At 27.5% G+C, this 13,232-nt stretch overlaps 1 protein-coding gene and 1 long non-coding RNA gene across 2 annotated transcripts; one reads left to right on the top strand and one right to left on the bottom strand.

Annotated features, from left to right (window-relative positions):
• Nucleotides 1-257: 257 nt before the first annotated feature.
• On the bottom strand, nucleotides 258-4,427 carry LOC132946597 (uncharacterized). The gene is made up of 6 exons (XR_009664739.1): nucleotides 4,331-4,427; nucleotides 3,962-4,251; nucleotides 3,678-3,784; nucleotides 3,394-3,598; nucleotides 3,113-3,241; nucleotides 258-873 (listed from the first exon to the last, which is right to left on the bottom strand). It is a non-coding gene; the product is annotated as an uncharacterized LOC132946597 (long non-coding RNA).
• An 802-nt stretch (nucleotides 4,428-5,229) lies between these two features.
• LOC132946596 (uncharacterized) lies at nucleotides 5,230-11,254 on the top strand. Its single transcript, XM_061016645.1, has 5 exons — nucleotides 5,230-5,444; nucleotides 5,619-5,776; nucleotides 5,905-6,162; nucleotides 8,150-8,521; nucleotides 9,976-11,254. The coding sequence occupies exons 4-5, from the start codon at nucleotides 8,160-8,162 to the stop codon at nucleotides 10,877-10,879; spliced, it is 1,266 nt and encodes a 421-aa protein (XP_060872628.1). The 5' UTR covers nucleotides 5,230-5,444; nucleotides 5,619-5,776; nucleotides 5,905-6,162; nucleotides 8,150-8,159; the 3' UTR covers nucleotides 10,880-11,254.
• Nucleotides 11,255-13,232: the final 1,978 nt, after the last annotated feature.

Here is a 13,232-nt window from a genome sequence, read left to right as displayed (position 1 = left end):
ATACCTACAGAAAATGATTGGTTAGATATGGCAAAAGGTTTTTTTGGAAAAACTCAATTTCCAAACACAGTTGCTGCAATAGATGGTAAACACATACGGTTGCAATGTCTTAAAAAAGTCTTTATTAGAACTTTACTACAAACACTTCTTTTCATTAATCCCCCCCCCCCCTGATGCTCTTTATAATAAATAAATAAGTGGCTCTCAAAATACTAACGAGGTGAGCGCCGCGCTCACATCGTGACCACTGACGGGTTAAATAAACATTTGTTGAGACCATTTCCAGGGAAAAGCTTGACCAGTGAGAGGAGGATTTTTAATTACCAACTGTCCAGGGCTAGACGTTACATTGAATGTACATTTGGAATTCTTTCAAACAAATGGTGAGTATTCCATACACCAATTTTGACTTCTCCAAATATTGCAGTTCAAATTACTAAAGCAGCATGTATATTACATAACTTTATTCGGCGGAGAGATGGATACGACAGACAGATAGTTTTAGAAAACTGCAACATTGTAGGAATAGAAAAGAGAAGGGGCGTTGGAAATGCTCCTTCAAATGCTAAATGTTAGAGAATATTTTGTTAAATATGTTAATAAAAATAGACTGAGCTGGAAAAACAAAGTGATGCTTTAATTCAAGCTATTAATTACTATTACTTATGAGTATAGTTGAAAGAAATATAAAATTTTTAATTTAAGAGTAGCTTGTAAAGTCATAAATGTACAAATAAAAATTATGAAACATTATTTCCATACTTTTAATATTTTTGGTTTTATTGTCCAGCTCATTGAATTGATCAAGGCAGGCTACAGCCATTTTACACCAGCTGACGTGTAAGCTGTCTTTGTTGTGGTGCTGTAGTATTTCTATAAAAATATATAATACAATTGTTAAAACATAGGTGATACGTACATACATGTTACCTACTATGTACCTAATACCAATTAGGTAGGTAACTCTAAGTCATAATATATACAAAGATTATAATCTTCATAGTTTAAATTCTTTATATTTTAAAAATGTTTTCCTTTTTATGTTTGATTACAGGAATATAATTGATATATCTACACATAGTCATTATACAAGGTTCAATAATGCTATTGGTATTATTGTTCCTAAACCTAGAACTAATTTTAATAAATTTTATATTCTGTTTGTATTTTGTAACATTTGTACTACCTTAAAAATTAATTTACTTTCTTTTAATAACAATTATATATTATTTAAGCAATACATTAATTCTATTGACTTTGTAAACCATTCACTTAAACTGTTATAATCAACATTATTAGCAAAATAAGTTGTAAGGTCAGGTGTACTATTTATTTTAATTAAGTTTATGTATTTGTTATTCATAACTTGATATATAATTATGTTTTTTTCTGTCAAATTATTTTATTTATAACTCCTACTCATAACACAGCAATAGGCTATAATGTGTAGACCAATAATGTTATTGTTATTTATAATATTGTAGTAATCTTCTATTAATGGTGAAATAAGTAAATAAAAATGTATTTTAATTGAATACATGGATGTATAAAATAGTACATTTTTACACATTGGGGCTAAATTTTTTTTTTTATATTGATCTTATAACGGTACGTCACTATAAAAAGTTAAGTAAGTAGAAATAAGTTTTAAAGTAGATTTTTAATGTACCGAATAGGTGTACATATCTTTCAATGAAACATTTTTTTTGAAATACTTGTTATACGTTATTCTAAGAATGTATTGCAATACAAAATACTTGATACAAGCCATACTTGTAATCATAGGCATGCGCAGAGTTTGAACACAGGTGGGGGGGGGCACCATATAAAAATCTGTTGGTGGTGATTAGAAGGGACACAGTATCTTTAAAAAAAATTTAATTGTGATAATTTTGTCCATAAATACTGTTATCTCAACAACCCGGGTTAAAGTGAAGCAAAAATAATAATTTTGTGTAAACAATGTCAGCCAATGGCCACCACTGCCGAAGCTGTTTCTAATAAAAAAAAAAAAAAAATAGAATGATATTCATAATGTTTTATCATTATACTATTAAATATGAATTGTTTGAATGATATTTTGAATATATTTATAATATGACATCATTAATGAAATAATAAAATAATATTCTGAATATATTATAATTATGTTATTAAATATGAATTGTTTTAAATACATTTTGAATAGATCAATAATATGACATAGGTAATTAATGAAATTATAAAACAATACTTTGGAAATGTGATCATTCAATTATTTAAATTTATATTTAAATTAAATATTTTAAATCTATATTATCATTATTATCAACATGTTATTCAAAATAAAATAATTAAAATAAGATTAGAATATAAAATAAAAAAATTATTTATATCTAACAATTTTTTTAAAAATAAATTAATAAAATTATAATTATATAATATATAAATAATATCTATTAATAAATTGGAATCTATAAATAAATTGGTATCATGCTGCACGCACAGTACTTGGCCACGAGTTACATGCAGTCATAATATTAAGTCATATTGAGTATAAATAATATTACATTAACCGCTCATAGTGTACAAAAAGCAGGTCTATTAGTATTACCATTGATTATAAATATTAAATACTATTATAATCAATAATATTACCTTGGATCATATATTATGGATGAAGCTACGTGTGTATTGCTCATATACCGAGGTGTGTCAAAACATAACCACCCACCCCCCATTCAATATCGGGGAGCAACAAATTACTGCGCCAACAATAACTATAAAATAACTAATAGGTAGGGGATTATGTTGGACACAGAAAATGATTAAAATAGCTACATCCATTGTATATTATGATCTAAGGATTTTACAAATGTATAATCTTACCCTACAACCTAAAATTAATAAATGATATCCTAATAAAAACACTCTGTTAAGATTGTGTTAAAAATTGTTAGGTTAAAAACACAACACTTATTGCCAGTTAACTAAATTATGTGATGTAAAAGAAATTGTAACTTATTAATTAATAAAATAGCCTACTAGTAAATTACTAATGAATGAGATTGATAAATGTATATAACACACAATAAAAACAAGAATGTTTTAAGATATACTATTGAACCATTACCAAATCATTCCTTAGCTTGTAGTTTGTTTGTAAGAAATTTGAACACTAGTGAGGAATTTGCAGTCCACTGGCAGGCCTTACTGGAGATAATGGTATTTTGTTTAATTCACGACTTGCTGTCATTAACATCTAAAAATTAAAACAGTAGGTTATAAACTCATAGGTCTTATCATTAGTTGTAATTAAAACTAATAAATGTATAACATTTAATAAGGTTACACATTCATTTTTGTAAATAATGGTCAATTCTTTGGTCATGATGCAAAATCTGATATACCTACATAATAAAATTTGAAAAATTGATTTTCGCAATAGGTATTGCAATTGATTTTAACCAAAAGGAACTTATATCACGCGGAGGAGGTCGACAAAATATTCCGTCTTGCACCAATTGTATTGTAATTTTCACATCGGCAGCATCAACATTCTTCATTTTCGCAAAGTTTGAAAATGACTTGGCATCATCCAACAGTAGCGTCGTGTATCCTAACCAACAAAACAAACCAACACTATTCATAATAACAGTGAAAAAAAAACACATTTGTTTTATTGCTTTAATAATTACTGTAGTTAAACTCAAAGAGATGATTAAAACTTGTTGATCGCATTCAACAATACCCAAATCTTTCATGCAGGGAACTTTTACCAATATCAAATCTGTCAGAAACTGATCTAAAAATTAAATATAATTTTTTTTATTAATCTTGTAAAAATATGGAGGATATTGTCATAAATATCAAAAATAAATTGATAATTATACAGGAGCATAATAAGGAAAATAATACTAGGATATCTTTTAGTAGGATAAAACTGTCTAATTTTATTAAGTATTTAATTCTTTAAACAAACCGAAAACTATCTGGCGTAGCCAGTAACCAAATAACTGACAATAGTTGAAGCCTTTCGTCCGAACCTTTACGTCCTTCTATACAAGTTTTCTGTAGAAGGGGAGCACAAATAAGCAAACATCTTTCAAACGAGGTTGGTGACAACCTAAAGTACTGTTGAAATTGTTTGTGTGTAAAATTTGGAATTGCCTGAGACATAAAATCTTGCACTCTAAAAGGTTTTACTCTATTACCCCGTAAGTGATCGATGAATTCATAATCAAATTCATCATCTGAACTATCAAAGTCAATCTATAATCAAATTGTATAATAAACTATTAATTAGCACAGTTGTATTACAAATGTATGTTATTATAAATGTTTATCTTACAAGAACGATTTTTCTTCTTAATTCATTGTTCAATGAACCCATTAAATCTAACATAACGAATAGTTCTATGCTCTCGTGGCTCATCTTATACCTAATTATACTTAATCGGATGTTATGTATAACTGGTTGATAAACAATAGGACAGGGCGTAGTAATTAATTAGTTAACTGGTTTAGTATAAATGTTAAAAACTGTAAATTAAAATTGAAAATTGATTTTCTTATTTTAAAAATTATTATGATATAGCTTATCATTTATCAGTACGAAATGATTGATAACAATATATCGTTCGGTTACTCGGAGTAATATGGTTTAGAGTTCAGCTGATAAACTCTACTCTACTCTACTCTAACTCTAACTAAACGTACTCTACTCTAACTATTCATATTCGAACGCACCCCATAATCAACACAATGATTTGAGTGTCTTTGGGCATAATATGTTTTCTTTGTGAAGACGCCATTTTACCTGAGTCACATTTCTATAAATTTTTACAAATTATTATAACAACAGAAAGTTGTACCGAAGATAAACAAAAAAATGTATTCTTCACTATTTTAATTCCACAGTAGATAATAATATAATTTAGGCCTAGTATGTGGCTACGATAATTATGGATGCCTGATAAAATATTAAAGTAATTAAAATCATTGGTAATCACCACATCTAGTATATATATATATATATATATATATCTGTGGTAATCACAAAATATGGGCCGTTCCATATCTTGGGTCACGGTCACTTGCCCCATAGGACGCAAACACCAACGGGCAACGATCATTGGTAACAGAATTTACCATATTGATGCATTGATTTTACGATAATATTATATTATAACTAATTACTACACAATACATATTTATTAAAATCAGATCAATACGTACCTAACCGTTTTTCATTATGACAATACAATATTATTATGATTATATCGTTTTCAGAATTTAATTAACATTTAGAGACACCGAGTTTGTTTCCAATGACTGGAATAATTGCATTTAATAACAGACGCATTCCGCATGCGTAGCACTGTTTTACACACAAACGTAAATACTAGCTCGTGCGTGTGATTTCGTCATTATTATTCAATTTTGGGCGTCTAATGAGTTGTGAGGTGACTTAAGTCGACCGTCGTCAGTCGATATTATCAGATTTCACCGTTTCTAGAGCTGACTCGCGATTTAATATAATATATTTTTCTTATCGCCATAGATAGTCATTTTTATTATCTTGTGTCACGAATGCGACGCTTGTTGATCGATAATAATATTTATATATTTTTTTTAAGTAATTCGATCCCCGCGCTTACCTGCTGCTCATCACCACCGAAATTATCGAGTGTCGACGATGCCGAACAACCAGTTCATGCACCCGAGAAATATCAACGTAAGCCACCTGCATCAAGGAGCTGTCGGTAAAATATCCGGAGTTTAATACTCGTCAACAGTAAGTACACCTTAGGAGTTGGTTTTTTTAAAAATTCTAATAATTAACAATATTACGTGACTAACAATTAATGTTTTTTTTTTTTATCTCTGGTATTTGGTGTTTTCTGACGATTTATTTCACCACAGAGTTTGAACGGCAAAATCGTTTTCGACTTCAAAAATCAGGACGGCCTCAGATTGTTGACCACTATACTATTGAAGAAAGACTTCCACCTAGATGTGCATTTGCCAGCGGTAGACTGGTACCCACCGTTCGGTTACGACTTAACCATTTTTTGTGGATTGAAAATCTGTTCAACTTGAACTACGACAATACGAAAAAGATCAAAAGAATTTTTTTCATCAAAGGAATCAAAGGAATCAAATTAATTGCCATATAATAATGTAGGTATAATAATAGTTAACACTTTAGTAAGCACATTAGCGCAAGCGAGGTAGTAAATATTTAAATACCATTATAACTAATGGGTATAAAGTATGAATTATTGTTTGTTTTTTTGGATTTAATTTTAAACTGTTGTAAATTTATCGTGTTTCTCGACGTTTTGTCAATAATTTGCAGTATGGACATAGTAAGAATTTCGTAAATTAGGGTTTGTATATAATATATATTATATCAATAATTATTTGTTTGAATTTATCAAAATAATCTGGAAAAAACTATTATCTCAACAAAACACGAGTTTTTGACAATATCAATTTTATTTTTTTTATTTGCAACTCAAAAACTAATAACCGTAAATACCGTACCTACTTGAAATTTTCACCAACGTTTTTTTATACATGATGACATTTTAAAAATATTTTGACGCATTTTCTTTTTAAATCTAAGTTTTGAAAATATAATACAAGATTCCTCATAAGTTTATCTACCTTTATCAAAAATTGTCTACAAGAAAGTCAAATTAAATTTTGATGAGTGTTTGAAGTTCAAATTTTTACAACATAGGATATTCACTTGATTTCTCATGTAGTGATTTTCTTATTTTGTTGTAATTCAAAAACGAAAACCGTAGACACTTGAGATTTATACAATATGTTTATTTTATCAATTCCTATACTTGATAACATTTTGAAAATATTTTAACTTGTTTTTAGCAGTTTACGGACTTTTCAAATTTCAATTTTTAGTTTTTTTTTCTATAAAAATATTTGATTTTATACAATAGGACATTTGGCTGATAGAAATAATGTATAATAGTTTGAAATAATATGGTGTAGTGATCCCACATAGTTAGATTTTGAAGTGATTGGACGACAGGTAACTAGATAGAGTAATACACAAGTTGAAATTGATTTAAATTTGTATATTAGACACTTAAAACTTGTAGTAAAATTGGTTGTGAATACAATAACGCTTGGGAAGGTGCAAGTTCTGGCTCTCGCAAAGCATGTATCACGTTTGATTCTAGTCTGCTCATATTTCTCCTATATGAGTTTATACTTTCTTGATGATAATTTTGCTATACCATTTCTGTGGCCTACGTGCTTATGTGGTCCAGGTATTTTAAGTTATATTATCTTTTTAGTCGTACTGTGGACATCCTGTTTAACAGCGCTATCGATAGTATGGTTCATAATAATTAGTGTTGTGCAACACCATCTCAAAATTGTCAAAACCACGGTCTATTCACTGACTAATCACCAATCCACCACTGACCACTATAGAAAAGATTTACTGCACACCGGCCATCACCGGACCACAGTAGAATAGTAGAGATAGAATATACACCTAAACTCCTTGCCTTTTTCTGCAGTACATCTCTATCGGAGAGTGGTTTTTATCATCGTCGTTGTCCCAGACAATCATTGAGGTTAATAAATAATATGTATAATATTATAATTGTTTAGAAAGGTTTATTGTTTTACTATTCAATATTTAATTAAATCCTTACGCTTACTATTAGGTTTCTTACCGTATCATGATTTAATGGTTACTAAACTTATATGAGATATACCTATTATAGATTTTTTTTTTTTTTGAAATATATATTCCATTGAATTGTGATATGGACAACCTACATTTAACGCTATAGAAATTACTAATGACTATTATTACTGATATAATATATTCTGTCAATATGTTGGTAACTAATCAAATCAAATAAAATCTGTGTGTATCATGACAGCTGAAAACTAAATCTTTAAATCTCTTACACAAGTAAAAATATTTATTAAATGGTACAAATATTTGTACTTGAATTTTATAACATACTGTTTACTGGTCTACGGTTCGTTTACATTTTATCACAGGAATACAAAATAGATACATTTCCTCATTATATCTGTATTTTTAATTATCATGCAGCATATTTGTTTTATAAATTTGTATTCTTATTGGCTAATTTAGTATTATATTTTTAATTTGCAGTAAAAGCAAAATGAATAACCATGAGTCAGATCAAGACAATAACAAAAACAAAAAACATCAAATATCTATTGAATTAGATGACAGTGTAATTCAACTTCCACTATCAACCTTTATTAATATAATAGAATATGTTGTCACTAACCATGTATTGGAAATTCAGACTGACAAGACAATTATTGACCTAAATGATTTGGTAAATAATCAGTATTGGAAAAAAAATTGTGAAAATTTGAAGAAAACTCTCCACATTTTAGATTGTTATATAAATCACTTGGAAAGAGAATTAAAAAAAAATAAGTTTGCACAACCAAAGAGAGGTACTAGTTGGGTTCAACAACAAGTTTCCTTAAGAATGGACAACAAAATGAAAATGTAAGATATGCATAAAGAATATATATTTTTAATAATTTATATTTAAATAATTCATTGGTTTTTAATCAAATTCAATTTGGAGCGAGGAATGTATTGATTTTACAATGATGTGTGTTTTTTTTCTATTTGTCATCACTCATTACTTTTTGGGTTAGTAATAATGGTTTGATTTTCAACTTTGGCTATGGTTTCTGGTTGTAAACTGGATCTAGTTGGTTCTCTAGTGGATCAAAAGTAAAAATTTAAAATCAACTATTAACAATTTTTTTATGCAAAACCGGTTATAAAAAAATCAATTATGTTTATTTTGTGTAATTCAACTTAAGATTCATGAATTTTTCATTAAATTTTTAAATACGTTTCCTATACATGATTAAATTGATGACTCTTTTTTAACTTTTTTTCAATTTTTAATTTTTTTTTTTAGTTTTTTTCTATAAATAACAATACATGTTTTACTGTCTCAAAAAGCTTGCAATTTAATGAGAGGTTCCTCATAAGTTGTGTATTTACCAATTAAAAACTACCATAAATACATTGTCACAATATTTTTTATGAGCCCAAACTTAAAATGTTAAAAAAATTTGCAAATTATTTTGTAGTTGAAAATTATAAAATGTTTATACTTAAGGTTAGACAATTAAATTCAAGGTTCCTCATAACTTGTTATTGTAGGATTTTTAAAAATGTTCTATGCATAACTTAAATATGTTTAACCCATTGAAGTTTTCAATTTTTAAGTTATTATTCAATTATTGCTTATGAAAACATTTTTACTTAACAAAAAGTTTGAAAATTAATACTAGATTCCTCATAAGTTGTTTTTATGGCTATTTAAAAATATTAATGATAGATAAAGGCACAATTTTTTTTTCTTATAATTATTTGAAATTAATACAAGATTTTTCATAATAAACGGAGTGAACCGTGCCGAACACCATTGTCAAAAGTGGCCAGTAACATACCTCTACCACAAATAGAGTAATTACTGCGGAAACTGCCATTACATGTGTGAGATTCGACCAGTTTTCGTCCGCCGCCAGGTGTATTCTTATCCGAAAAAGAGTTTATTACCAAAATATCTAAAAATATATAAATTAATTTTATTTATAGGCATTTAAAGAGTGCCAAATTGTAATTAAATTAGATTTTTAAACAAAGAATTAAAAAGCTGGTAGATTACAAGTGAGTCAATGTATAATGGCTTGTATTAAACTTGAATTCAATGATATAATATCATTGTATAAGAAAAACGATTCTGAGTTTCTGAAAAAATTAGCAGCAAAGGTTTCAATTTTCTGGTTTATATATTTATATAGATTATGAATTTTAAAGTAACTTCATTTGTTTATTTGATTTATCATACATAAACAAATTGTTTAATGTTTCCATAAATCAATTCAGTATATAATAGTGTAGTTACTAAATAGTATTTTACTTTAATTATTTTTTAGGGCCAGTAATGCACTTTGGAATTCTAATAAGATCGATCCAATATTTACAATATCAGATAGTGAAGATGATGCTGCCATAATAACTGATACGTCAAAATTCAAACCAATACAACCTATAAATGAAAATATTATTGATTTGATTGATTTAGATGATAATACCAAAAACTTGGCAGATAAATATAAACCAGCTTTGAAATCAAAAACAAATGTTTCTATACCTGATCTCAAAACCAATGATAATAATACAGTACTACCAATTAATACTGAAGCCGGCAAAACTTTAAGTAATGGAGAATGTTTATCCACGACTATACAGAAACGGAAACCTGGGTCAAAATCAAAGACAATGTTTGCTAGTGAAATGGTTCTTTTTAGTGCTGAAAATAAGAAAACTGTAAAAAAAAAAATGCGTTTTAATGAGTTTGAAGTTATTAATAATAAAGAATTAAATATAAAAAATATGTCAACTTATAATTCAGTAAATAAATTAAAAGTTCCTGAGAAGTATAATCATAATGTTTTCTATAAGTCATCAAACTTAAAGTATCCACCACCTTTACCCTTAACAGTACCACATAGAAATCAACCGTCATGGAATAACTTGCCACCAATACCTAATATGACAATCGAAACTTCAGGAAATAAAGTGACATTGACTTGGAACATGCATTTGACCTGGAAGACAGCAAATATCAAAATGTATGAACTGTTTGTATGCCAAGAGACTGATGCACCTCCAAACATTTCTATGTGGAAAAAAAAGGGCAATATAGAAGCAGATTTGTTGCCTATGATTATTGAAGTAGAATTGATTGATTTAGGACACATTTACCATTTTGCTCTAAGGGCGGTGGATGTCCACAACAGACGTGCACCTTTTGCTGTACAAAAAACTAAGATTTAGAATTTAAATAATCAATTTATGATAAGTATTTTATTTTAACTTTTTATTGTAACTAAATTATTATTAGCCAATGGGTTATTTTTATTGTAAAATAATAATTTAAAAAAGTTGATAAATCTTTTTTTCTTAATAATTTAATAATGACTTATTAATTATACATTAGAAATTAGATTAGTTTTAATATGCTATACTTATAATGATTATAATAATTTTTGAAGAGATTAATATTAATTTTTAAATCTTTACAAATAATAATAGCAGTATTTAATGAGCTTTTAAGACCAAAAGATTTATATATTTTTCCTAAATCTATTATTAATATTATGGTTACATATCGGTACAACACTCCTATGCTTACATATAAGTAATAATACATTTTTTTTGTATAACTTCAAAAATTAATACATTTAACTCCTTGTATATAATATTAGAACATGTGTAATTAGGTAAGTTTAATATAAATTTTATTATTTTATTTATAGTTGTTTTTAGTTTTTTTAGATGAATATCATAAGTACAACCCCAACTATAGTGAGATATATATTTTTCTTAATTGTATTTTAATAATATAGATCCAAGATTACGAAAAATATAAAATAATTTACAGCTTAATGGTACTTAAGCTTTATTTGTACGATTGTGTACTATTTTAGGAATGGACTCGAACTGGAAAAATATTTTCTTACATTTATTGGTGTATTCAATTTAAAATGTAAAAAACAACTTATATTTCCTACAGGATACTAGGTTTTAAGTGTAGGGTAATAAAACTTTGTCAGAAAAATGTACTACTAAAAAGGAGATGGTAAATTAAATTGCATTTGCGCTACAGACACCTGAACTCCATAATCATATAAAACAATTTCATATAAAAATATATGATGTGAGATGCTATGCACTCTTTTAATCTTTTGAACCAAACTTCCTGTTCCATCTATAGCAAACTTAGTATGACCTAATTTATTTGCTGATTTATACACTGCAATTTGAAACGGTGACCAATAATAGACAAAAAATTCATTAAAACTTATTGTGTGAATAGATCCATTTTGTGACGTTTGTTTCAAAATGTCTAATGAACGAATTGGACACTTTTCAGTTATCCCAAGGACTTTACTTTTAAATTCATTTTTAGCCTGCTGAAGTACGTTATTTCCATATACATAGGGTGGTATTCTATCACCAAAGTTACAAATCTTGTCAACCTTTTCTCTTTGCCAATTTGATGGTAAATTATGTAATACTAACTTGCTAACTTCTTCTCCTTTACATTGCCTTTTGGATGTATGAAATAATGTAGATTTTTTTGGTGGTTGTGTACAAATATGTATTTTCCACATTTCATCATCTTCCGAAGGTTTATCATCAGACCAACCATTAATTTTAGACAAACAATCTTTACATTTCCCGGTAAACGTAAAATAGTGTTAAGTGTTTTCATTACCAATAACACACTTTTTAAATAAATAATTACACGATATTTTTTTTTCGACCAAATTCGTTCATAAAACAAACTAGTCCAATAATGTGGTTTTAATGTACTAAACGATTTCATGTATTTACCCCGCTTATAGTTTTTTTCTTCGTGTTTTAATTTCCTATAGTCATCGTAGATAAGCTTAATTGTAAACTCAATATTTTTCTCACTTGATTCGATATCATTTTCTGACATATCACTAATGGAAGTCTCCAATATATTATTATCATCTTCACTAAACGATTCAACTGTTGCTACAATTTCCTTTAATCTGCCAGTGTTTTCAACCAGTTTATCCATTAAATTACCTCTATTTTGCAATAAATTAAAATATAATGTAGCTGCGTTGATTTTCCCATCAAATAATTTTTCCAATTGTTTCCAAACATAGTCACTCAACTTTTTTAAATTGTTTTGATCTTGAAACAACGAAGATTCGTGGGTAATAAATATAGCTAATTGTTCTTCAAAAGAAACTGCAGCTGGTCTACCACGCTTACTTGGGTTATTTTTAGTAATATCCTATAAACATTTTAGAATTCATTATAGATAAAGATACTAAAAACAAATACAATAAAAAAGCTAAAAAAAATGTCGCAAAATCAAAAGAACTTTAAAATTCAATAGAAGGTCGGCCCTTGTAAGTTATTTTTAATGGACGTAAAAAAAAATTCAGCTTAAATCAATCATTTTTTTTAGCGTTTGAATTTCAAATTTTGACAAAATACGTAAAAATAAAGAAAATTTGCAAATTATTTTGAGTTAAGAATTAAAAAAACATATTTATTTTTGAATCTAAGACTTGACTTTCTTATGAAAAATTTATTTTATCATTTCCTATACATGGAAAAATTTTCAAAATATTTCTACTCTTTT

Source organism: Metopolophium dirhodum, chromosome 6 (genome assembly GCF_019925205.1).
Source record: "Metopolophium dirhodum isolate CAU chromosome 6, ASM1992520v1, whole genome shotgun sequence".
Taxonomy (NCBI): Eukaryota; Metazoa; Arthropoda; class Insecta; order Hemiptera; family Aphididae; genus Metopolophium; species Metopolophium dirhodum.
Note: the sequence above shows the minus strand (reverse complement) of the source record. Positions and strands in the feature narration are given on the sequence as shown.

Excerpts from the sequence above, each read along its gene's own strand:
- LOC132946596 (XM_061016645.1), top strand. The coding sequence starts at position 8,160 with ATGAATAACCATGAGTCAGATCAAGACAATAACAAAAACAAAAAACAT. Across the intron at positions 8,522-9,975 it reads ATGGACAACAAAATGAAAAT|GGCCAGTAATGCACTTTGGA; the intron begins GTAAGATATGCA and ends ATTATTTTTTAG.